The sequence below is a fragment of the Moschus berezovskii genome, chromosome 3 (genome assembly GCF_049115385.1).
Source record: "Moschus berezovskii isolate FMDL1 chromosome 3, NW_MosBer_1.0, whole genome shotgun sequence".
Taxonomy (NCBI): domain Eukaryota; kingdom Metazoa; phylum Chordata; class Mammalia; order Artiodactyla; family Moschidae; genus Moschus; species Moschus berezovskii.
This window is the reverse complement of record NC_142462.1, coordinates 52,841,963-52,865,989: the sequence shown is the minus strand read 5'-3', so window position 1 is coordinate 52,865,989 and position 24,027 is coordinate 52,841,963. Positions and strand designations below refer to the sequence as shown.

Here is a 24,027-nt window from a genome sequence, read left to right as displayed (position 1 = left end):
ACATCGTTTTGGTTGTCTGTAATCAAGTTTATATTACTTGTGGTTTTCTGAACCAGAAAAATTCTTTTTAAAACTCAAGCTCTTTTAGAATCTAGACAATACATAGTTCTTCATTTTTGATATAGAGTACCTGTCCATTCAGTTTTAGAAACGTAACACGTGAGTTGGGAGCTTAAGAAGAGCTGGCAAGAATATACAGAGGAACTGTACAAAAAAGATCTTCACAACCAAGATAATCACGATGGTGTGATCACTCACCTCGAGCCAGACATCCTAAATGTGAAGTCAACTGGGCCTTAGAAAGCATCACTATGAACAAAGCTAGTGGAGGTGATGGAATTCCAGTTGAGCTATTTCAAATCCTGAAAGATGATGCTATGAAAGTGCTGCACTCAATATGCCAGCAAATTTGGAAAACTCAGCAGTGGACACAGGCCTGGAAACTGTCAGTTTTCATTCCAATCCCAGAGAAAGGCAATGGCAAAGAATGCTCAAACTACCGGACAATTGCACTCATCTCACACGCTAGTAAAATCAAGCTCAAAATTCTCCAAGCCAGCCTTCAGCAATATGTGAACCATGAACTTCCAGATGTTCAAGCTGGTTTTAGAAAAGGTAGAGGAACCAGAGATCAAATTGCCAACACCCAGTGGATCATTGAAAAAGCAAGAGAGTTCCAGAAAAACATCTATTTCTGCTTTATTGACTATGCCAAAGCCTTTGACTGTGTGGATCACAATAAACTGTGGAAAATTCTGAAAGAGATGGGAATACCAGACCACCTGACCTGCCTCTTGAGAAACCTGTATGCAGGTCAGGAAACAACAGTTAGAACTGGACATGGAACAACAGACTGGTTCCAAATAGGAAAAGGAGTACGTCAAGGCTGTATATTGTCACCCTGCTTATTTAACTTATATGCAGAGTACATCATGAGGAACGCTGGGCTGGAAGAAGCACAAGCTGGAATCAAGATTGCCGGGAGAAATATCAATAACCTCAGATATGCAGATGACACTACCCTTATGGCAGAAAGTGAAGAGGAACTAAAAAGCCTCTTGATGAAAGTGGAAGAGGAAAGTGAAAAAGTTGGCTTGAAGCTCAACGTTCAGAAAATGAAGATCATGGCATCTGGTCCTATCATTTCATGGGAAATAGATGGGGAAACAGTGGAAACAGTGTCAGACTTTATTTTTTTGGGCTCTAAAATCACTGCGGATGCTGATTGCAGCCATGAAATTAAAAGTTGCTTACTCCTTGGAAGGAAGGTTATGACCAACCTAGATAGCATATTAAAAAGCAGAGACATTGCCAACAAAGGTCCATCTAGTCAAGGCTGTGGTTTTTCCAGTGGTCATGTATGGATGTGAGAGTTGGACTATGAAGAAAGCTGATCACCGAAGAATTGATGCTTTTGAACTGTGGTGCTGGAGAAGACTCTTGAGAGTCCCTTGGACTGCAAGGAGATCCAATCAGTCCATTATGAAGGAGATCAATCCTGGGTGTTCATTGGAAGGACTAATGCTGAAGCTGAAACGCCAATACTTTGGCCACCTCATGGGAAGTGTTGACTCACTGGAAAAGACTCTGATTCTGGGAGGAATTGGGGGCAGGAGAAGGGGACGACAGAGAATGAGATGGCTGGATGGCATCACCGACTCGATGGACATGAATCTGAGTGAACTCCGGGAACTGGTAATGGACAGGGAGGCCTGGCGTGCTGTGATTCATGGGGTCGCAAAGAGTCGAACACAACTGAGCGACTGAACTGAACTGAACTGAATATATTTGGGACCTTGGTGTAATCCTTTTTGCTAATCAGTCCATTCAGCCTTCCCTTACTTTAAAATATTGTGATCAATCCTGAGAAATTTGGCCTTTGTGCTTCTTTAAATAGTTGGTGAGAGCAATCCTTTTGCACACTGACAAAACAAAACATAATTTTATAATCTTGGAAGTTATCTTCCCTCCCTAAATCCATTTTACTGTTGATTTACACAGTAAACAAAGGATAAAACTCCACCAGTGATAAATGTTTGCTTGTCTTTAGTATTATACATCCCTGATTGTCAGTGCTTTTTAAGCAAAATTATGGCTCTTTATTTCAGTGCAGTGTCACATAGCAGTATTATTGAAAGTACTTTAAGTGAGAATCAGGGTTTCCGTTACATTTTGTTTAATGCATACAACACCATGGTGGCGGTGGTGGTAGTTTAGGCACTAAGTCATGTCCAATTCTTACGACCCCATGGATTGTAGCCCACCAGGCTCCTCTGCCCATGGGATTCTCCAGGCAAGAATACTGGAGTGCGTTGCCATTCTCTTCTCCAGGGGATCTTCCCTACCCAGGAGACGAACCCAGTCTCCTGTATTGCAGGCAGATTCTTTACCAACTGAGCCACCAGGGAAGCCCTGCAATACCACAGATGAACGTAACTGCCAGATGAACATAGGCCATCTGTGTTTTGCCAGATTCCCACATATGCAGGCAGTGATGGTCATGTCACCACCCACTTCTCTTCTGGGAAACTGGTGAATTTCTTTTGATGTGTATAGGAAGATGTTCCTAGATATCAGAAACATAAAATTGTTGTGGAAAAGTTATCAAAAAGAGGAACGAAGTTATGATTTTAGGCCTGATCTCTTGTCAGACTATCTCAGTTCAAACTCCTAATTTGTCAATTGGACTTTCATTCCTGAAATCTCTTTTCACACACTAAAAATATCAAAATTCTTTATAGAAATAAAACACAAATACCTACTTTAAAAAAATTATGTATAAAAGCAAAGAGTGTAACATCAATATGGTAAATGTCCTTTGGAAGAGTTGCTTGGCATGGGTTGAATCTAATGTTGATTGTATGGAAAATGGCTTTTTTTCTTGTAGTAAGCCCAAACTTTTTTCTTTTTCTTTTTTTTGTCTTTCCTTTCTCTTTCTTTTCTTTTCCCCTTGCTTCTTTCCTTTTCGCTTCCTATCTCCTTTTCTTTCTTTCTCTTCTTTTTTTTTTTTTCCCTAAAGACCTTCAAACAACATTTACAGTTGGAATTTACTCTTTGGAAAATTCCCATAACTGATTCAATATGCAGAATGCTTCTGAAATTCTTTCAGTGATAAATGTTAGATGAGGAATATCATTCATGTAATTTTTTTTTAGTTAGGCCTTTCTCACTTTTTAATGGAATTTAAACTCCATTATAAACAATGATCTTTCTTTTCAATGATTTCCTGTTAAATTTTTGGAAAAAACTATTTCATTCCTATATGTATCAGTGCTAGTACTCCATTCCAGAAATCTGACTGTAGGCCAACTACCTATCTTGAATGCTGCTGCTGCTATGTCGCTTCAGTCGTGTCCAACTCTGTGTGACCTCTTAGACGGCAGCCGACCAGGCTCCGCCGTCCCTGGGATTCTCCAGGCAAGAACACTGGAGTGACTTGCCATGGCCTTCTCCATTCTTCTTTAATAGACAAGGATATTTTGTTGCACTGAAAGGTCTTTAATCTATGTTTCAATTAAGCATGTTGTTAAAATTTCAAAGACAGACAATGCCTTTGATAAAATTTCTTCCAAGTTCAGATATGTGGATTCACAGCATCTTATTGTATGCTGAGGCAATCAATTCCTTTTCAGTCTGACTAACTGTCCATAATATTAACCTTTCACTACAGATTGCAGTGACTTAGCCTTGGTGGATTTAGAAGGGATCAACACTAGTTTATTGTTGATTAAGGTTGTTAGGCAGTCATGAATGAGTTTTCTTCTTTCCATGTTGTTTCAATTTATAAGAATAACTGTGAAAAGAAAGGCCTGGGCTATAAGTCAAGTCACCTTAAATTAGGAAGTTCCTAAGTTAGGGGCTTCCGTTGTGGCTCAGCTGGTAAAGAATATGCCTGCAGAGACCTGGGTTCAATCCCTGGGTTTGAAAGATCCCCTGAAGAAGGGAAAGACTGCCCACTCCAGTATTCTGGCCTGGAGAATTCCATGGACTGTATAGTCCATGAAGTCACAAAGAGTCGGACATGACTGAGTGACTTTCATTTCATTTCATTTCAAGTCAAAGCTAAGAAAATAGGCTGTGTTATCCTTGGAGAAGATGTCTAACACTACCTGGGAAAAAGATTTATGGATAAATTTTAGAGGATGAATAAAAGATTTTTGGCAAGAGTCTTCAATGACAGGTGATAGGATGTGAAAAACTGGGGAAGGAGTGGCATTAAAGAAACCAGGCATTCTAGAACCTGTGATGATGACTATGTGGCTCAATTACAAGGTGCAATGGAAGGAGAAGCTGGGCATACTAGGCAGGGACCAGATCCTAAAGAACCTTTTAAGTCATTCTAAGGAATATGACAAAGATCACGGCATCTGGTCCCATCACTTCATGGGACATAGATGGGAAAACAGTGGAAACAGTGTCAGACTTTATTTTTTTGGACTCCAAAATCACTGTGGATGCTGATTGAAGCCAGGAAATTAAAAGACGCTTACTCCTTGGAAGGAAAGTTATGACCAACCTAGATAGTACATTAAAAAGCAGAGACATTACTTTGCCAACCAAGGTCCGTCTAGTCAAGGCTATGGTTTTTCCAGTGGTCATGTATGGATGTAAGAGTTGGACTGTGAAGAAAGCTGATCGCCAAAGAATTGATGCTTTTGAACTGTGGTGCTGGAGAAGACTCTTGAGAGTCCCTTGGACTGCAAGGAGATCCAACCAGTCCATTCTAAAGGAGATCAGTCCTGGGTGTTCATTGGAAGGACTGATGATAAAGCTGAATCTCCAGTACTTTGGTCACCTCATGTGACGAGTTGACTCACTGGAAAAGACTCTGATGCTGGGAGGGATTGGGGGCAGGAGGAGAAGGGGACGACGGAGAATGAGATAGCTGGATGGCATCACCAACTCGATGGACTTGAGTTTGAGTGAACTCTGGGAGTTGGTGATGGACAGGGAGGCCTGGCGTGCTGTGATTCATGGGGTTGCAAAGAGTTGGACACAACTGAGCGACTGAACTGAATTGAAGGAATCTGACCTACTGCTTTAAGTGATGGAGAGCCACAGAAGGATGTCAAGCAGTTTTGGAAAGAAAGCTCACACAATGTGAAACCTGTGACTGTGTAGGGATGAATCTGGAAAGAGATTCCAATCAAGAGAGTGCACATTGTCCTAGGTTTAAAAATGATTCTTTAGGTTAATCTGTGAGCAAATTGAATCGTGAAATAATGAAACAGTACACTTGGGTAGGCGTTATAGTAACTATAATAGAACTTCTTTTCAGTCCTATTTTGGAAACTTGATGGCAATATTCAGAATAGAAGCAAATTGTGAACTGAAAATTGTTTTGATTCACTCATATGTTCAAGCCATTATAACAGATGCCATGTGGGGAATTAATTTCTTTTTAATTAACTATTTCTACTATTCCAAAAGCTTGAAATCTGTTTAGGTAGAGAGACTATAAATGTCTGAAGAGTGAATGTTATTATCTTTAAATAATAACTGTTGAAATTAACCCTATCTTTATATAGAGAATCTGAAACCTTAAGTAATTAAAGAAGTATGTATTCAACTTGTCAGTGGCAGCTCCCTGTGGTCACCCATTCGTCTTTCTGATTCCAGGGACTGTGAGCTTCAACTTCGTACATCACCACAACACACACTTACTGTTAAATGGCTTGGGCAACCTACTAGACAGTTGCTCTATGAGTGCACTTAAAATTAGAATATGGTACTTTTTTTAAAATTCATAACAGAGGCTGTTTCAAGCTCTGAATGTGGTATTCATAATGAACTTTCTTCATCTGATAGAATCAATGAAGCTTTTCAAAGGATAGATCATAACAGTCCCCCTAATTTTAAAATTACTTATTTAACAGGGATTCTTGTTGGCAAACTTGCTCTAGAAACCTACGCATCTCCCAAGAAGATAAGTACTAATTAGAAGCTTATTTAAGAAATTTGGTCTACTCCCCAGAATACTGAACAATGAAGATATTTTCTGAACTCTTCTGAAAAATTACTGCTTATTATCGAAAATTAAGTTCCAAGTAGTACCAACATATTTATTAGCCTCACAACTTTGATAGACTTCCTCCCAAAAGAGAGCTATAAACTGTGTAATATAATTCTGAAAATAAATGCCTGTCACCATATACCATAGCTATATATTATTATCAGTTCACATCAGTTGCTCATTTGTGTCCGCCTCTTTGCGACCCCATGGACTGAAGCACGCCAGGCCTCCCTGTCCATCACCAACTCCCGGAGTTTACTGAAACTCATGTCCATTGAGTGAGTGATGCCATCCAACCATCTTATCCTCTGTCATCCCCTTCTCCTCCCTCTTTCCCTTTTTTCCCAAGGAGCAAGCATCTTTTAATCTCATGGCTGCAGTCAGCATCTGCAGTGATTTTGAAGCCCCCCAAAATAAAGTCTCTCACTGTTTCCATTGTTTCCCTGTCTATTTGCCATGAAGTGATGTGAACAGATGCCATGATCTTAGTTTTCTGAATGTTGAGTTAAGCCAACTTTTTCACTCTCCTCTTTCACTTTCATCAAGAGGTTCTCTAGTTCTTTGCTTTCTGCCATAAGGGTGATGCCATCTGCATATCTTAGGTTATTGATATTTCTCCCAGCAATCTTGATTCCAGTTTGGGCTTCATTCAGCCAAGCGTTTCTCATGATGTACTCTGCATATAAGTTAAATAAGCAGGGAGACAGTATACAGCCTTCACATACTCTTTTCCCTGTTTGGAACCAGTCTGTTGTTCCATGTCCAGTTCTAACTGTTGCTTCCTGACATGCAGGTTTCTCAAGAGGCAGGTCAGGTGGTCTGGTATTCCCATCTCTTAAAGAATTTTCCACAGTTTGTGGTGATCCACACAGGAAAACTCATTGGCATAGAAATAAAGCAGCAGTAGATGTTTTTCTGGAACTCTCTAGCTTTTTCAGTGATCCAGAAGATGTTGGCAATTTGATCTCTGGTTCATCTGCCTTTTCAAAATGCAGCTTGAACATCTGGAAGTTCATGGTTTACGTACTATTGAAGCATGGCTTGGAGAATTTTGAGCATTACTTTACTAGTGTGTGAGATGAGTGCAATTGTGCGGTAGTTTGAGCATTCTTTGGCATTGCCTTTCTTTGGGATTGGAATGAAAACTGACCTTTTCCAGTCCTGTGGCCTCTGCTGAGTCTTCCAAATTTGCTGGCATATTGAGTACAGCACATTCACAGCATTGTCTTTTTGGATTTGAAATAGCTCAACTGCAATTCCATCACCTCCACTAGCTTTGTTCATAGTGATGCTTCGTAAGGCCCACTTGACTTTGCATTCCAGAATGTCTGGCCTTAGGTGAATGATCACACCACTGTGATTATCTGGGTCGTGAAGATCTTTTCTGTATAGTTCTGTGTATTCTTGCCACCTCTTTGTAATATCTTCTGCTTCTGTTAGGTTCATACCATTTCTGTCTTTTATTGTGCCCATCTTTGCAAGAAATGTTCCCTCGGTATCTCTAACTTTCTTGAAGAGCTCTCTAGTCTTTCCCATTCTATTGTTTTCTTCTATCTTTGAGTTGATCACAAGGAAGGCTTTCTTATCTATCCTTGCTGTTCTTTGGAACTCTGCATTCAAATGGGTATATTTTGCATTCCTGTCCCCTGTAATGAAAAGGACATCTTTTATGGGTGTTAGTTCTAAAAGGTCTTGTAGGTCTTCACAGAACCATTCAACTTCAGCTTCTTCAGCATTACTGGTTGGGGCATAGGCTTGGATCACTGTGATATTGACTGGTTTGCCTTAGAAATGAACAGAGATCATTCTGTCGTTTTTGATTGCATCCAAGTACTGCATTTCAGACTCTCTTGTTGACCATGATGGCTACTCCATTTCTTCTAAGGGATTCCTGCCCCCAGTAGTAGATATAGTGGTCATCTGGGTTAAATTCACTCATTCCAGTACATTTTAGTTCACTGATTCCTAGAATGTTGATGTTCACTCTTGCAATCTCTGTTTGACCACTTCCAATTTGCCTTGATTCATGGACCTAACATTACAGGTTCCTATCCAATATTGCTTTTTACAGCATTGGACCTTTATTCTATCACCAGTCATATCCACAACTGGGTATTTTTTTTTTTTTTTTTTGCTTTGGCTCCATCCCTTCCTTCTTTCTGGAGTTATTTCTCCACTGATATCCTGTAGCATATTGGGCACCTACTGACCTCGGGAGTTCCTCTTGCAGTATACTATCATTTTGCCTTTTCATACTGTTCATGGGGTTCTCAAGGTAAGAATACTCAAGTGGTTTGCCATTCCCTTCTCCAGTGGACCACATTCTGTCAGACCTCTCCACCATGACCCGTCCATCTTGGGTGGCCCCACATGGCATGGCTTAGTAGTTTCATTCAGTTAGACAAGGCTGTGGTCCATGTGATCGGATTGGCTAGTTTTCTGTGATTATAGTTTCAGTGTGTGTGCCCTCTGATGCCGTCTCACAGCACCTACCATCTCACTTGGGTTTCTCTTAACTTAGACGTGGGTTATCTTTTTACGGCTGCTCCAGCAAAGTGCAGCCGCTGCTACTTCCCTTGGACAAGGTCACCCCTCCTGACTTTGAATGTGGAGTTGCTCTCTCGGCTGTCCTGTGCCCGCACAGCTGCAGCTCCTTGGACATGGGGTTTCTCCTCTCGGCATTATAGGGGGCTGGAATGAAAAAATAAGAAGTCAAGAAACACCTGGAGTAACAGGCAAATTTGGCCTTGGAATACGGAATGAAGCAGGGCAAAGGCTAATAGAGTTTTGCCAAGAGAATGCACTGGTCATAGCAAACACCTTCTTCCAACAACACAAGAGAAGACTCTACACATGGATATCATAGAAATAGACACACAAATGGACAACACCAAAATCAGATTGATTATATTCTTTACAGCCAAAGATGGAGGAGCTCTATACAGTCAGCAAAAGCAAGACTGGGAGCTGACTGTGGCTCAGATCCAAAACACCTTATTGCCAAATACAGACTTAAATTGAAGAACATAGGGAAAACCACTCGACGATTCAGAAATGACCTAAATCAAATCCCTTATAACTGTACAGTGGAAATGAGAAATAGATTTAAGGGACTAGATCTTACTGACAAGTGCCTGATGAACTATGGACGGAGGTTCGTGACATAGTACAGGAGACAGGGATCAAGACCATCCCCATGGAAAAGAAATGCAAAAAAGCAAAATGGCTGTCTGAGGAGGCCTTACAAATAGCTGTAAAAAGAAGAGATGTGAAAAGCAAAGGAGAAAGGGAAAGATATACCCATTTGAATGCAGAGTCCCAAAGCTTAGCAAGGAGAGATAAGAAAGCCTTCCTCAGTGATCAGTGCAAAAAAATAGAGGAAAACAATAAAATGGGAAAGACCAGAGATCTCTTCAAGAAAATTAGAGATACCAAGGGAACATTTCATGCAAAGATGGGTACAGTAAAGGACAGAAATGGTATGGACCTAACAAAAGCAGAAGATATTAAGAAGAGGTGGCAATAATACACAGAAGAACTGTACAGAAAAGATCTTCACAACCAAGATAATCACGATGGTGTGATCACTCACCTCGAGCCAGACATCCTAAATGTGAAGTCAAGTGGGCCTTAGAAAGCATCACTACGAACAAAGCTAGTGGAGGTGATGGAATTCCAGTTGAGCTATTTCAAATCCTGAAAGATGATGCTGTGAAAGTGCTACACTCAATATGCCAGGCAATTTGGAAAACTCAGCAGTGGCCACAGGACTGGAAAAGGTCAGTTTTCATTCCAATCCCAAAGAAAGGCAATGCCAAAGAATGCTCAAACTACCGCACAGTTGCACTCATCTCACACGCTAGTAAAGTCATGCTCAAAATTCTCCAAGCCAGGCTTCAGCAGTACATAAACCGTGAACTTCCAGATGTTCAAGCTGGATTTTGAAAAGGCCGAGGAACCAGAGATCAAATTGCCAACATCCGCTGGATCATCAAAAAAGCAAGAGAGTTCCTGAAAACATCTATTTCCGCTTTATTGACTATGCCAAAGCCTTTGACTGTGTCGATCACAATAAACTGTGGAACATTCTTCAAGAGATGGGAATCCCAGACCACCTGACCTGCCTCTTGAGAAACCTGTATGCAGGTCAGGAAGCAACAGTTAGAACTGGACATGGAACAACAGACTGGTTCCAAATAGGAAAAGGAGTACGTCAAGCCTGTATACTGTCTCCCTGCTTATTTAAATTATATGCAGAGTACTTCATGAGGAATGCTGGGCTGGAAGAAGCACAAGCTGGAATCAAGATTGCTGGGAGAAATATCAATAACCTCAGATATGCAGATGACACCACCCTTATGGCAGAAAGTGAAGAGGAACTCAAAAGCCTCTTGATGAAAGTGAAAGAGGAGAGTGAAAAAGTTGGCTTGAAGCTCAACATTCAGAAAACGAAGATCATGGCATCTGGTCCCATCACTTCATGGGAAATAGATCGGGAAACAGTGTCAGACTTTATTTTTGGGGGCTCCAAAATCACTGCAGATGGTGGTGGCAGCCTTGAAATTAAAAGACGCTTACTCCTTGGAAGGAAAGTTATGACCAACCTAGATAGCATATTAAAAAGCAGAGATACTACTTTGCCATCAACAGTCCATGTAGTCAAGGCCATGGTTTTTCCAGCGGTCAGGTATGGATATGAGAGTTGAACTGTGAAGAAAGCTGAGTGCCGAAGAATTGATGCTTTTGAACTATGATGTTGGAGAAGACTCTTGAGAGTCCCTTGGACTTCAAGGAGATCCAACCAGTCCATCCTAAAGGAGACCAGTCCTGAGTGTTCATTTGAAGGACTGATGCTGATGCTGATAGTCCAATACTTTGGCCACCTCATGTGAAGAGTTGATTCATTGGAAAAAACCCTGATGTTGGGAAGGATTAGGGGCAGGAGGTGAAGGGAGCAACAGAGGATGAGAGGCTGTTTGGCATCACCAACTCGATGTACATGAGTTCGGGTGAACTCCATTAGTTGGTGATGGACAGGGAGGCCTGGCATGCTGTGATTCATGGGGTCGCATATAGTTAGACATGAGGTGCAACTGAATAGAACTAATCTTTCCTTTTCTCCTTTGCCTTTCACTTCTCTTCTTTTCACAGCTATTTGTAAGGCCTCAGCAGACAACCATTCTGCTTTTGCATTTGTTTTTCTCGGGGATGGTCTTGATCCCTATCTACTGTACAGTGTCACAAACTTCCATCCATAGTTCTTCAGGCACTCTATTAGATCTAATCCCTTGAATCTACTTGTCACTTCCATTTTATAATTGTTAGGGATTTGATTTAGGTCATACCTGAATGGTCTAGTTGTTTTCCCTACTTTCTTAAATTTAAGTCTTAAATTTGGTGATAAGGAGTTCATGATCTAAGCCACAGTCTTGTTTTTGCTGACTGTATAGAGCTTCTTCATCTTTGGCTGCAAAGAATATAATCAATCTGATTTTGGTGTTGTCCATTTGTGTGTCTATTTCGATGATATCCATGTGTAGAGTCTTCTCTTGTGTTGTTGGAAGAGGGTGTTTGCTATGACCAGTGTGTTCTCTTGGCAAAACTCTATTAGCCTTTGCCCTGCTTCATTCTATACTCCAAGGCCAAATTTGCCTATTACTCCAGGTATTTCCTGACTTCCTACTTTTGCATTCCACTCCCCTATAATGAAAAGGACATCTTTTTTGGGTGTTAGTTCTAGAAGGTCTTGTAGAAAGGCAAAAATATCGTGGGTTAAAAATTGAAGGACATAACCTCTAGGGTCTTTTAACTCTGAGTTACTGTGATGTTAGCAATTTCTGAATACATAAATATACTTTTGTATTTAGATTTAGATATATATATTTATGTTTATACATTTATATTTTGAATATATATGTATATATTTAAATATATTTTATATAAATGTGTTTCCATAGAATATTTGAAGTAAGTACTGTGCTTCTGTTGTAAACCACCATGTATTAGTTCGTTAACTCTGAATGTGTTCAAAGTAGGCTTGCCCTTATTGAGGAAAGTCACAACTTGGGGCTAATCATGTGTAAAAGAATGGAACTTGGGTTCTTGGTGGTTACCTGGGCTTCTGCTTTTTCTTCCCCCCAAGATAAGGTGCTAGGTAGCAGACCCTTAAAATCACCTAACTGGGCACCTGTTGTAGGATGCGTATTTTTAAAATGTGATCTGAGGGATTTAAAGATTTGTATAGGAAGTGGTGTGCATGATGATTATCTATCTGTCAACGCATATGTTTGTGTCCTTGTATCCTAGGACTTGGACAGTGGTGTAAATAAGCTTGGCATCTGGCATGTATGTATTTGGTAGGAAAAAAGAGAGATGCACGGGATCTGGGGGCTGATGGAGGAAATGGGGCAGAGCTCAAAGGGAACTGTAGTGAGCTGAATAGAAGCCAAAGGATTCAGAACACTGTGAGAGAAGTGATTAAGAGAAGTGAACTGAAAAGTTGGAATAGAGAGCACAGTCTCTGGGAGGCATGAATTTAAAGATTAGGCCCAGAAAGCAGGGTCTCCTCCAAAAAAAAAAAAAAAAGATGGAAAACTACCATCAAATCTTTGAATCAGATCAATGACAATTTAATGTAATAGTTATAAAGTGAGATACATTATTTTCTTGGGCTCCAAAATCACTGCAGATGGTGACTGCAGCCATAAAATTTAAAAAATCCTTGCTCCTTGGAAGAAAAACTAATGACAAACCTAGTCAGTCAGTTCAGTCACTCAGTCATGTCCGACTCTTTGAGACCCCATGGACTGCAGCACGTCATGCTTCCCTGTCCATCACCAACTCCTGGAGCTTGCTCAAACTCATGTCTATCAAGTCGATGATGCCATCCAACAACATTATCCTCTATCATCCCCTTTTCCTCCTGCCTTCAGTCTTTCCCAGCATCAGGGTCTTTTCCAGTGAGTCAGTTCTTGGCATCAGGTGGCCAAAGTATTGGAACTTCAGATTCAGCATCAGTCCTTCCAATGAATATTCAGGATTGAGTTCCTTTAGGATGGACTGGTTTGGTCTCCTTGCAGTCCAAGGGACTCTCAAGAGTCTTCTCCAACACCACAGTTCAAAAACATCAATTCTTTGGCACTCAGCTTTCTTTATGGTCCAACTCTCACATCCATACATGACTACTGGAAAAACCATAGCTCTGACTAGATGGACTTTTGTTGAAAAAAGTAATGTCTCTGCATTTTAATATGCTGTCTAGGTTTGTCATAGTTTTCCTTCCAAGGAGTAAGTATCTTTTAACTTCATGGCTGCAGTCACCATCTACAATGTATTAAAAAGCAGAGACATTACTTTGCCGACCAAGTCTGTATAGTCACAGCTATGATTTTTCCAGTAGTCATGTATGGATGTGAGAGTTGGACCATAAAGAAAGCTGAGCACCGAAGAATTGATGCTTTTGAACTGTGGTGTTGGAGAAGACTCTTGAGAGTCCCTTGGACAGCAGGGAGATCAAACTGGTCCATCCTAAAGGAAGTCAGTCCTGAATATTCATTGGAAGGACTGATGCTGAAGATGAAGTTCCAATATTTTGGTCATCTGATGCAAAGAACTTACTCACTGGAAAAGATCCTGATGCTGGCAAACATTGAATGCAGGAGGAGAAGGGGACGACAGAGGATGAGATGGTTGGATGGCATCACCGACCTGACGGATATGAGTTTGAGCAAGCTCTGGGAGTTGGTGAAGGACAGGGAAGCCTGGCATGCTGCATCCATAGGGTCGCAAAGAATTGGACAAAACTGAGTGACTGAACAACATAAAATGAGATCTTGACATTCAGACTGCCTGAGGGTTTGACTACTGACCTTAGTACCAGTTACAAGGCATTAAGCAGCTGAAACAATAGTTCTGTATCCCAGGAAAATGAGGATATTAGTACCTACCTATTAGCATTGTTGTTGACATTAATTGACTTAATTTACATAGAGCCCTTACAACAGATACAGAGCCCTTACATATATATGTATATATATATGTATGCCTTATACATATCTATATCAGTCACATTATTATTATTACTACTTTTATTTTTCCCAAGCAGAGGACTTCTGATAATGACATTGAGCTCGTCAGTTTGAAACTGCTGAGCCCTTTCTTCAAACAGCATTAATTACTTAGAACATATATTAGAACCAGATTCTCTAGATGAATTAATGGTGCCTGAAGCATTTCCTGCTACCCATCCCTTGGACTCCCTTGGAGACCCCTGGGCACACTACAGAGCACATTTTGAAAACTACTGATGCAGTGAGAAGAATCCAAGGCTTGGAATCAAGACCTGAAATCAAGTTCTATCTGCCATTATCAGGCTATGTGACGTTCAGCAGGTGTGCCCTGGGCGTCTGTTTCTCGTAAAGAGTCAGACTAGTTCAATGGTTTTCAAACTTTTCTACCCAGAGGGATGATATGGGGAGGGAAGTGGGAGGGGCGTTCAAGGTGGGGAACACATGTACACCCGGGGCGGATTCATGTCAATGTATGACAAAACCAATACAATATTGTAAAGTAATTAGCCTCCAACTAAAATAAATAAATTAAAAAAAAATTCCCCAAGTATTCCAGGGAAGAATACCAGGAACTTTTGGAGACTAGGCCCTAGGGAGCATGCTAGCTGAAGAGAAGGAACCCAACAACTTCAAAAGCTGGAGCTCCCCTGTTCATATATAGGAGTCCTGTAATATTTGTTTGAAGAATGAGTACCACTGCTAAAGAAATTTTGACTAGATGATAAAAATTTATTCAGTTTTATTGTTCTATAGTTCTTAGAAATTCATTCATTGAACCCCAGTAGCAAAAGTAAGAGCATGAATGAAATTCTAAATCTGAGGAAACTGAGAAGTAGAGGAAGTGGTCTGGACTATTTACAGGGTGCTGTGCAGTGACCAGTGTATGTATCAGTATTTCTGATTTCCATTGAAAAGGCAGAACCTCTGTGACATAAATTTTATTTGAATACTTTGGCTCCTTCATGTTCATAGGCACATACCCTGGCACAATGATAACTAAGTTTGTGGACCAATGAGAAATATTACCATAGGAATATTATATGCTTATAATCCAAAGACAACTAAAATGAATGATTATTTAAATACTGTATGTTGCAGGACTTTTCTTGGTGGTTAGTTATTTCAGAAAATATATCCCTTCCAAAGTAAATGTCAAATTAAAAATCTGCATTTATAATTGCTGTTTGCTATCGGAAGTGTATGTGAACTTGGAAGCTCTTGACTTGATTGAGATTTGTTTAGGTAAATTAAGTTTCCATATTCTCTCTGGAAATAAAGCTTGTAATTAATTCATGGGTCTGTGGGTCTTATTTATGGCTTGGAATGGCCCTTGATTTAGTCTGTCTCATTTTCAGCTTGCTAAAAGCAATGAAAACCATATAAGTATATGTGACTATATAGGGAGAGTGGTAGTATCTGTTTATCTGTGGTTTCAATAATGATTAATATGCAGTAGCAAGGGCTGATTACCCTTATAAACATCACATAGAATGGGAGTTGAAGGCTGCCCAGTGATTTTTCTCTCCAGTTATATCTCTCTCCCACTATTCAAAAGTCCCACTACTGTGTCATTGTTTGTGTGTGTTAAAGTGTATTTTCAGTGTCACAGCTGAAATATGTTAGTTGGAGCAGTATCACCCGTTAACACTTCAGCATGGCCTAGTTTATCAGATTACTTCCAGAGACTCGGGTCCTGGGGGACTGACACTAGCAATAGTAACAATCCAATGCAGGATAGAAATCAGTAAGGTCTGCAGCATGGAGGAGGAACATGCATCCACCTGGAGACCAGAATAGGGATGTTGGGAACCATGAGTCCTAATGGGCTGGACAAAGGGCAAGATGTCGTTTGAGGGTTGCACATATGGAGGGGAAATGCAGAGGCCAAATACTGCATTTTGTGACCTAGTCCAGTACCTTGTACATAATCCACCTTCAGTAAATGATGGCTGGATCAAATCAGTTTTGTCCTAGGCTGGTTTTGGCTAGAACTAAAGTTGAGATTTAATGGTAATGCATTTTAGTTATTAAAAAGATTTTGTATATAATATTTTCTGAAATCAAATTTCTTATGAAGAGGCGTAATTTCCTGTTTTAAATTTGTTTAGATAATACATTGTGTACCAAAAGGAAAAATCTTGTTTAAGAAAAAACACTTCAAATATAAAGCATAAATAATTCTTCCTCTAATAAGACAGTTCCTATTATAGCTATTGAATAACAAATCTGCTACAAGGATGATATTTTTTTCATGAATCCATGTGCACAGCTCTGATTAGAGGAGGTAAAAGATGCACATCTTCTTCAAATGGTAAATTAGACCCAGTGGGGGAAAAGGTGTATTTTATTAGACAGACTTTGTATTATGAAAGCTCAGAATAGGCCTCTTTTAAAAAAAAAACTTAAAAATGTATTTCTTGGTCTCAAATGGTAACTATTGATACCAGAATAAAGTACATTACGGGCGTCTTCCTCCAGTGCTAATATCACTATTGTAATACAAAACATTTTATGTCACGGTCTCCTGAAGAATTATTTTAATAAACATCCTTTCTGTACTTTTTTTCCTACCCAAGATTTGCTCACATCTGCAATTTTCAGAATAAACCCACAAATGTTAGAGTATCTTTACAAAGTAAAACCAACCAGAAGATAATTCTCAACCCTGGTGCCTTGGTTTAAGCCTTGACTCTATTGTTCATTTTCATCTCTGTTTAGATGTACTCATTTTTAAAAAGATCATGTCCATGTAACATTTCAAAATAAGGTTTTAAAAAGTTTAAAAATACGTTGTTATCACCAAACTTATTACAAGATTTGTGTTAACTGTTTCCTATTCATTTCCAGGGCTACAGCAACACACAGAGGCCAGATTATCTTCAAAGATGCTTTAGCCCAGCAGTTGTGTGAACAAGGAGGTGAGAATCATCTTTGACTACTTCATATTGGTTGTGTCAAAATTATTCATAGTAGGTCTTATGTACTAAGTAAGCATTTCATAACTATTGCTTGATCATATGCTTTGAAAATGGAGTTCTTGACCCCTTAATATATCTAATAATTATCTTGTTGCTACTTACTAATAAAGATCTGTAGAATTCTGAAGATACTAAGTGTGAGCCCAATAAACCAACAGGAAATTTATCTTCTCATAGTTTTTTTTTTCTTAGTGAATTATATTTAGTTGTCTTAGAAATATGAATCTTAGTACTTTTAAAATTTTACAGAAACATACCTGCTTAATTTACTACTTAAATTTCTTAGTAACTTTGTCAAAAATGTTTATTGCATTGTATAGCATCCATATACTTGTTTCAACCATGTGCACTATTAATTTCAGATGCAGCATCATTTTAGGTATATTAGGTGTACGTTAGGTAGTCACATTAAGCTTTGTGACTGCCTCATACACATCCAGACTCTCAGAAAAGTCTTATCCAAAGTCTTATAGATGCACATATGCAAATGTATGCATGTGCACGCAATGAAAAGGTAAATACCAAGGTCTGTGCCCCCACACAAGTTTATTCCCTCTACCTCTTGAGCTTCTACTCAACTTTGCTTGTGTCTTCATTGTTGTATTTACTACTTAACATAGAATTTTCTTCTGAAAAGTGATGGATATCATCCTTGAGAGACTGAGCTTTTTGAGTATAGGAACCATGCTTCAGTGCTCTTTGCTGCCTCAGAAACTGGCACACTGCTTAGCATATGAGCCTTTCCAAAAATGTTGATAGGTTGAATACAAGTTTTTCCTCAGCCATACATATATTCCTTGATTTAAGCATCCTGACAATATATCTGAAGCCAGTCTTTGTATATATCATCCCAATTTCAGGATCATCATGGACATATTGTCAATTTTTGTTTACAGAGTGGTATTTGGGGGAAACTTGTTAAATTAATTACAGTAGTGAATTTAAAGGAAATTTCTACTAATTATCTCTCTGCTGAAGAGACTCTAATGGGTTTAAGAGAGAAATGAGGAAAATTATGTTGGTTTTTGAAAGGCTTAAGATAGTGCTGTTTATTATTTGTAGCAATATGGCTTTATCTAAGTAATGTGATACTTGATAACTATTACTGGAAAACTTGATTGTTTATATAATAACTCAAATTAGAAAACCCCACTCTAATTCTAGCTGCAGATGTATTATCAGTGTTCTTAGTTTGTTTGAACAGATTTGTATTCTGTGACTTTTGAGAATGGAAAAGTGTGATAGCCTTTGTAGTAGGCTGAAGAAATCTATCACACTGTAAATCTTTTTTCAGACTATAAAAGTGTTCACATTACTGAAAATATAGAACACCATATATATTATATGTATCTTCTCCTGACTCTATGCAGTTTTCTGTCCAGAGAAGATATGTCTAATTTTATTAACATTTATCATTGCCTAAAAACTGATTTATTTTAAGCCTTGGATTTTTTATCCTCTTCTGTTGTACATAAATGGTTGGGATTGGATTCATTTGAAATGAAAAAAAAAAAAAGAAAAATCAGTGGGAAAAAATTCTGAACCAGTGAGGAAGAAAGTGCCTTACATGATAGTGTTATGCCTGACCATAATTTACATGATGGTAGATGGGTATATTATTAAAAAATGCCCAGGACCAGGGGAAAACATTGAGCTTTTCAACAGCACCTAATCAATTAAAATCATATCAATCCATCCAAGATAAGGTGTAAAGAATACTAACAAAAATGATGGCTTCCTGCTGTCAGGAATAATAAGGGAAATATGGCAGAAAGTGAAGAGGAACTCAAAAGCCTCTTGATGAAAGTGAAAGAGGAGAGTGAAAAGATTGGCTTGAAGCTCAACATTCAGAAAACAAAGATCATGGCATCTGGTCCCATCACTTCATGGGAAATAGATGGAAAAACAGTGGAAACAGTGTCAGACTTTATTTTTTTGGGCTCCAAAATCACTGCAGATGCTGATTGCAGCCATGAAATTAAAAGACGCTTGCTCCTTGGAAGGAAAGTTATGACCAACCTTGATAGTATATTAAAAAGCAGAGACATTACTTTGCCAACCAAGGTTCGTCTAGTCAAGGCAATGGTTTTTCCCGTGGTCATGTATGGATGTGAGAGTTGGACTGTGAAGAAGGCTGATCGCCGAAGAATCGATGCTTTTGAACTGTGGTGTTGGAGAAGACTCTTGAGAGTCCCTTATACTGCAAGGAGATCCAACCAGTCCATTCTGGAGGAGATCAATCCTGGATGTTCATTGGAGGGACTGATGCTAAAGCTGAAACTGCAATACTTTGGCCACCTCATGCGATGAGTTGACTCACTGGAAAAGACTCTGATGCTGGGAAAGGTTGGGGGCGGGAGGAGAAGGGGACGACGGAGAATGAGATGGCTGGATGGCATCACCGACTCTGTGGACATGAGTTTGAGTGAACTCCGGGAGTTGGTGATGGACAGGGAGGCCTGGCGTGCTGTGATTCATGGGGTCGCGGAGAGTCGGACACGACTGAGCGACTGAACTGAAATGAACTGAATTGGTGCTATAAAACATGTATTTATTTAATCCCTATCTACTTCTGATTAAAACATTAATTATATCCTCAAATAAAATAACATAAATTTAACATGTAATAATTTCCTATGCATTGGTGGGGAATAGCCAAGTATTAAAGAGGGTAAAATATGACAGTCTCTGTATACCACAGGACAGTATCTTTCAATCTCAACATACTTGGTAGTTTTTTTAATTTCAATTAAATTAAGGAATTAAAACAAATTTTGCTTTGTGGAGCTTGAGTATAGCTATTATTACAAGATGATTACTGGCAAAGCATATTAACTATTTTTTATTGAAGTAGAGTTGATTTACCACTGATTTATCATGTTGTGTTAATTTCTGCTATACGGCAAAATGATTCAGTTATACATATAAATACGGTTTTTCTTATATTCTTTTCCACTGTGGTTTATCCCAGGATATTGAATATATTTTCCTGTGCTGTATAGAAGGACCTTATTATTTAGCCATCCTATATATAATAGTTTGCACCTGGTGACTCAGACAGTAAAGAATCTGCCTGCAATGTGGAAGACACAGGTTCAATCCCTGGGCTGGGATGATCCTCTGGAGAAGGGCATGGCAGTCCACTCTTGTCTGGAATTCTTGCCTGGAGAATTTCATGGACAGAGGAGCCTGGTGGGCTATTGTCCATGGAGTCACAAAGAGTTACACACGACTGAGCAACTAACACTTTCACAAGCATATTTTTTTTTAAAGTGAAAGAAAAACATACTGACAGTGTGTAGAAGATTCCCTCTCTCTCCTGCTTCCTATTAGATCAGGGCCTATCTCCTCCTTGAGGAATTGTATACGAGCCTCCTCCCTACTTGCCCTACTCCCGCTTTCTCTATACTCTCTACAGAGCTGCTAATATGGAAGTAGGATTCTGTCATTACTCTGCTTCAAACCCTTCAATATCTCAATTAAGGCAATAGTTTATCATCAGAGGAAAATCCCTGCTGCTATATAAGAAGAATTCTTGACAACCTGGCCTCGGTTTTCCTCCTCTGCTTCATTTGTTATTATCCTTTCATTCTCTTTAAAATTCCTGGAATGCCTGTCTTTCAATCACCCATGTTATTGGCACTCTATACTCTGTTTTCTTTGTCTAAACAACCCTTTTCCGTCTTCTTGTCTTCTTTGTCTAGCTCAGGGTTTCAGATCCTGCTTAGGTATTACCTCCTCCTGAAAAAAAAAAAAAATCTTAGATCCCTTTTATGCTCCTCCTCAAGCTGGTCTTGGCAGCTTTTATGCATGGTGACATAACTCAAAGCCCAGTAATAATACAAATGGAAACCCTGCCAGCATTACTGTGTGCCATAATGCACGTTAAGCACACCACAAACATGGATTTGTTTATACTGCAACCCTCTAAAGAAGGAACTGATTTGTTTATACTGAAACCCTCTAAAGAAGGAACTGTTATTATCTGCACTTGACCGATGAGGAAACAAAGGTACAGGGAGAATAACTTGGTTGAGATCTCACAGTTAGAAACTGATCGAGCTGACGTTAGAGTCCAGGCAGTTTGGTCAATAGTCCATGATATTAGCCCTCACATCACATTGCCTTTCAAAGAAGTCTCTTACTTAAGCATGCATTCATTCATTTGATAAGTGATATTTAATACTGTAATAAGAATATTAGCACACATGCCTTGTCTGTTGTTAGCTATAAGCTCCTTGAGGGTAGGAACTGGGCTCTTTATTACTGAATCTCTAAAAAGTGAAAGTGAAAGTTGCTCAGTCATGTCCGACTCTTTGAAACCCCATGGATTGTACAGTCCATGGAATTCTACAGGCCAGAATACTGGAGTGGATAGCCTTTCCCTTCTCCAGGGGATCTTCCCAATCCAGGGATCGAACCCATGTCTCCTGCATTGCAGGTGGATTATTTACCAGCTGAGTCACAAGGGAAGCCTACTGAATCTCTAAAGCCTTCCACAATGTCCAGTGGATAGTGTGCACCCAATAAATGTTACTGAATGAATGAACAGTTCAAGTAATATGAAATTGGACTTCAACGTATTGGCTCTGAGAAGCTGCTTTCCCTCTGACAGGGCTCTCCAGCAACCTGCCAAGTAGAGAGGCAGGCTGGAGAGCCACCAGCATGTGGATGCTGAGGAGGCGATGTACTCATCCCAAGAGTTCCCCGGAGAAGGGAGGAAGAGGCTAGTGTAGAATGTTAGGGATTGCAGGAGAAAGAATTCTGGAGAAGGAGCAAGCTTCAGAAATGGGGGTACTAGGGGAAACATTTCAACATCGGAGAGGCATTCAAAAGGGACAGAGGCTTCCAAAAGAATGGAGAGGAGAACAAGAAAGAAGCTTTAGAAATTTTCAATCAACAGGTCATTGGCAATTTAATGTGAGGATGGTTTCGAGAGCGGCCAGACCACACGAGGCACCCTGGTTGCTTGGAAAGCTCTTGCCTAAGCTTTGAAGTCCAACAGTCAAGCGAAGACAAACTGTTGTGAGTTGAAAAGTAAATGTGAAACATTTTTAAATTTGAGGCTTTGAGAAGGGAAGCTATGATTGTTCTTGCTCCCTCCTGCTGCAGCAGGGGCCCCAATAAAGACTTGCCTGAAATAAAAAAATAAATAAAGTTGAGGCTTTGAAAAAATCTAGTATTAAAGGAAAGGAAACAAAGGCCACTGAAATGGAAAGCAGGTTCAAGGGAAAGATCGATTCTCTCTTTGTCTCTGTCTCTATTTCTCTCTCTGTCTCTCTCTTTCAGACAGTATTTATAGACTTTCACTGCCTTGTAGAGAGAGACCATCAGGAGCACACCTAGAGTTTGAACAAATTGGATTTAGTACTCATTCCAGAATAGGAGAAGGCAGATACACAGATGACACCACCCAAATGGCAGATAGCAAAGAGGAATTAAAGAGCCTCTTGATGAAGGTGAAAGAGGAGAGTGAAAAAGCTGTCTTAAAAACTCAACATTCAGAAAACTAAGATCATGGCATCCAGTCCCATCACTTCATGACAAATAGATGGGGGGAAAATTGAAGCATTGACAGACTTTATTTTCTTGGTATCCAAAATCACTGCGGACAGTGACTGCAGCCATGAAATTAAAAGATGCTTGCTCCTTGGGAAAAATCCTATGAAAACCTAGATAGCATATTAAAAAGCAGAGATATCACTTCACCAACAAAAGTCTGTATAGTCAAAGCTATGTTTTTTTCCAGTAGTCATGTATGGATGTGAGAGTTGCACCATAAAGAAAGCTGAGTGCTGAAGAATTGATACTTTCAAACTGTGGTGTTGGAGAAGACTCTTGAGAGTCCCTTGGACTGCAAGGAGATCCAACCAGTCCATCCTAAAGGAGATCAGTCCTCAGTGTCCATTGGAAGAACTGATGTTGAAGCTGAAGCTCCAATACTTTGGCCACCTGATGTGAAGAGCTGACTCATTGGAAAAGACCCTGATGCTGGGAAATACTGAAGGCAGGAGGAGAAGGGGCAACAGAGGATGAGATGGTTGGATGGCATCACTGACTCAATAGGCATGAGTTTGAGCAACTCCGAGAGACAGTGAAGGAGAGGGAAGCCTAGCATGCTGCCGTCCATGGGGTTTCAAAGAGTCAGACACTCAGACATGAATGAGCGATGAAACAACAACAGCATGACTGGAAAATTATGAAAGCAATCATTATGATTATTTGGGCCTATATTTTATGATTTTGGTTCAAGTTTAAAGAGAAGGAGCTTTGCTCTGAATTGGATATTATCAGCAAGTAGGTGTATTCTGTGATTGAGGATCTCAATAAATCTTTTCCAAAGGGAAAGCAGAGCAGAGTCAGGCTAAGACTGATAAAGAAGCAGCAGTCACTTCTATCAGCCAGGAGAGAGGAATGCACAGTGTATTGTGAGTTGGACAGTGTTCTGGTTGTGCTCACATTCAGGTGTAATTACAGAGTGGTCCTGTGTGTGTTTGACCCACCGTGATTACAGAGTGGCTTTGTCTCAAGCTGATGTTCTGTGAGAGTTTTTGTTTGCCAGAAGAGCACCATGGCCCAACTGTGAGTGCCAGGCCAGCTTCTGGATATCAAGGGCTGCTTTTCCTTTCTTGAGGCCTGGGGGAGAATGATGCTAATAGACGGACATTGTCTTTTGGGTTTAGGTTTTATGAGGATTTTTTAATCAGAAAAGTAGGTCTAGATCTAGGTTTTGTGTTACCATACTCTCTAGAATCTCTGGCACAAAACACAAGCTCAGTAAATGAGAAGGGAAGGCATCTTGCTGGAACAAAATTGTATCCAGGGTCAGCCAACAAGTAATGAAAAGACTAACTAGATAAGTGTGGTGAGATGACAGATTTTTTTTTCTTCTTCGAAGTTATCTCCATTTTCTATTTTTTATAGTGAGTTTTAATATTATTGAGGTTGTAGTATTTATCACCAAAAT

At 39.7% G+C, this 24,027-nt stretch overlaps 1 protein-coding gene across 1 annotated transcript in view; it reads left to right on the top strand.

Moving 5' to 3' along the window:
• Window positions 1-24,027, top strand: part of RELN (reelin) — a 593,433-nt gene that overhangs the window by 230,839 nt on the left and 338,567 nt on the right. The window contains exon 4 of the mRNA XM_055420724.2: window positions 16,930-17,000. Coding sequence (XP_055276699.2) covers window positions 16,930-17,000 — 71 coding nt within the window. The remainder of the gene's footprint in view (window positions 1-16,929; window positions 17,001-24,027) is intronic.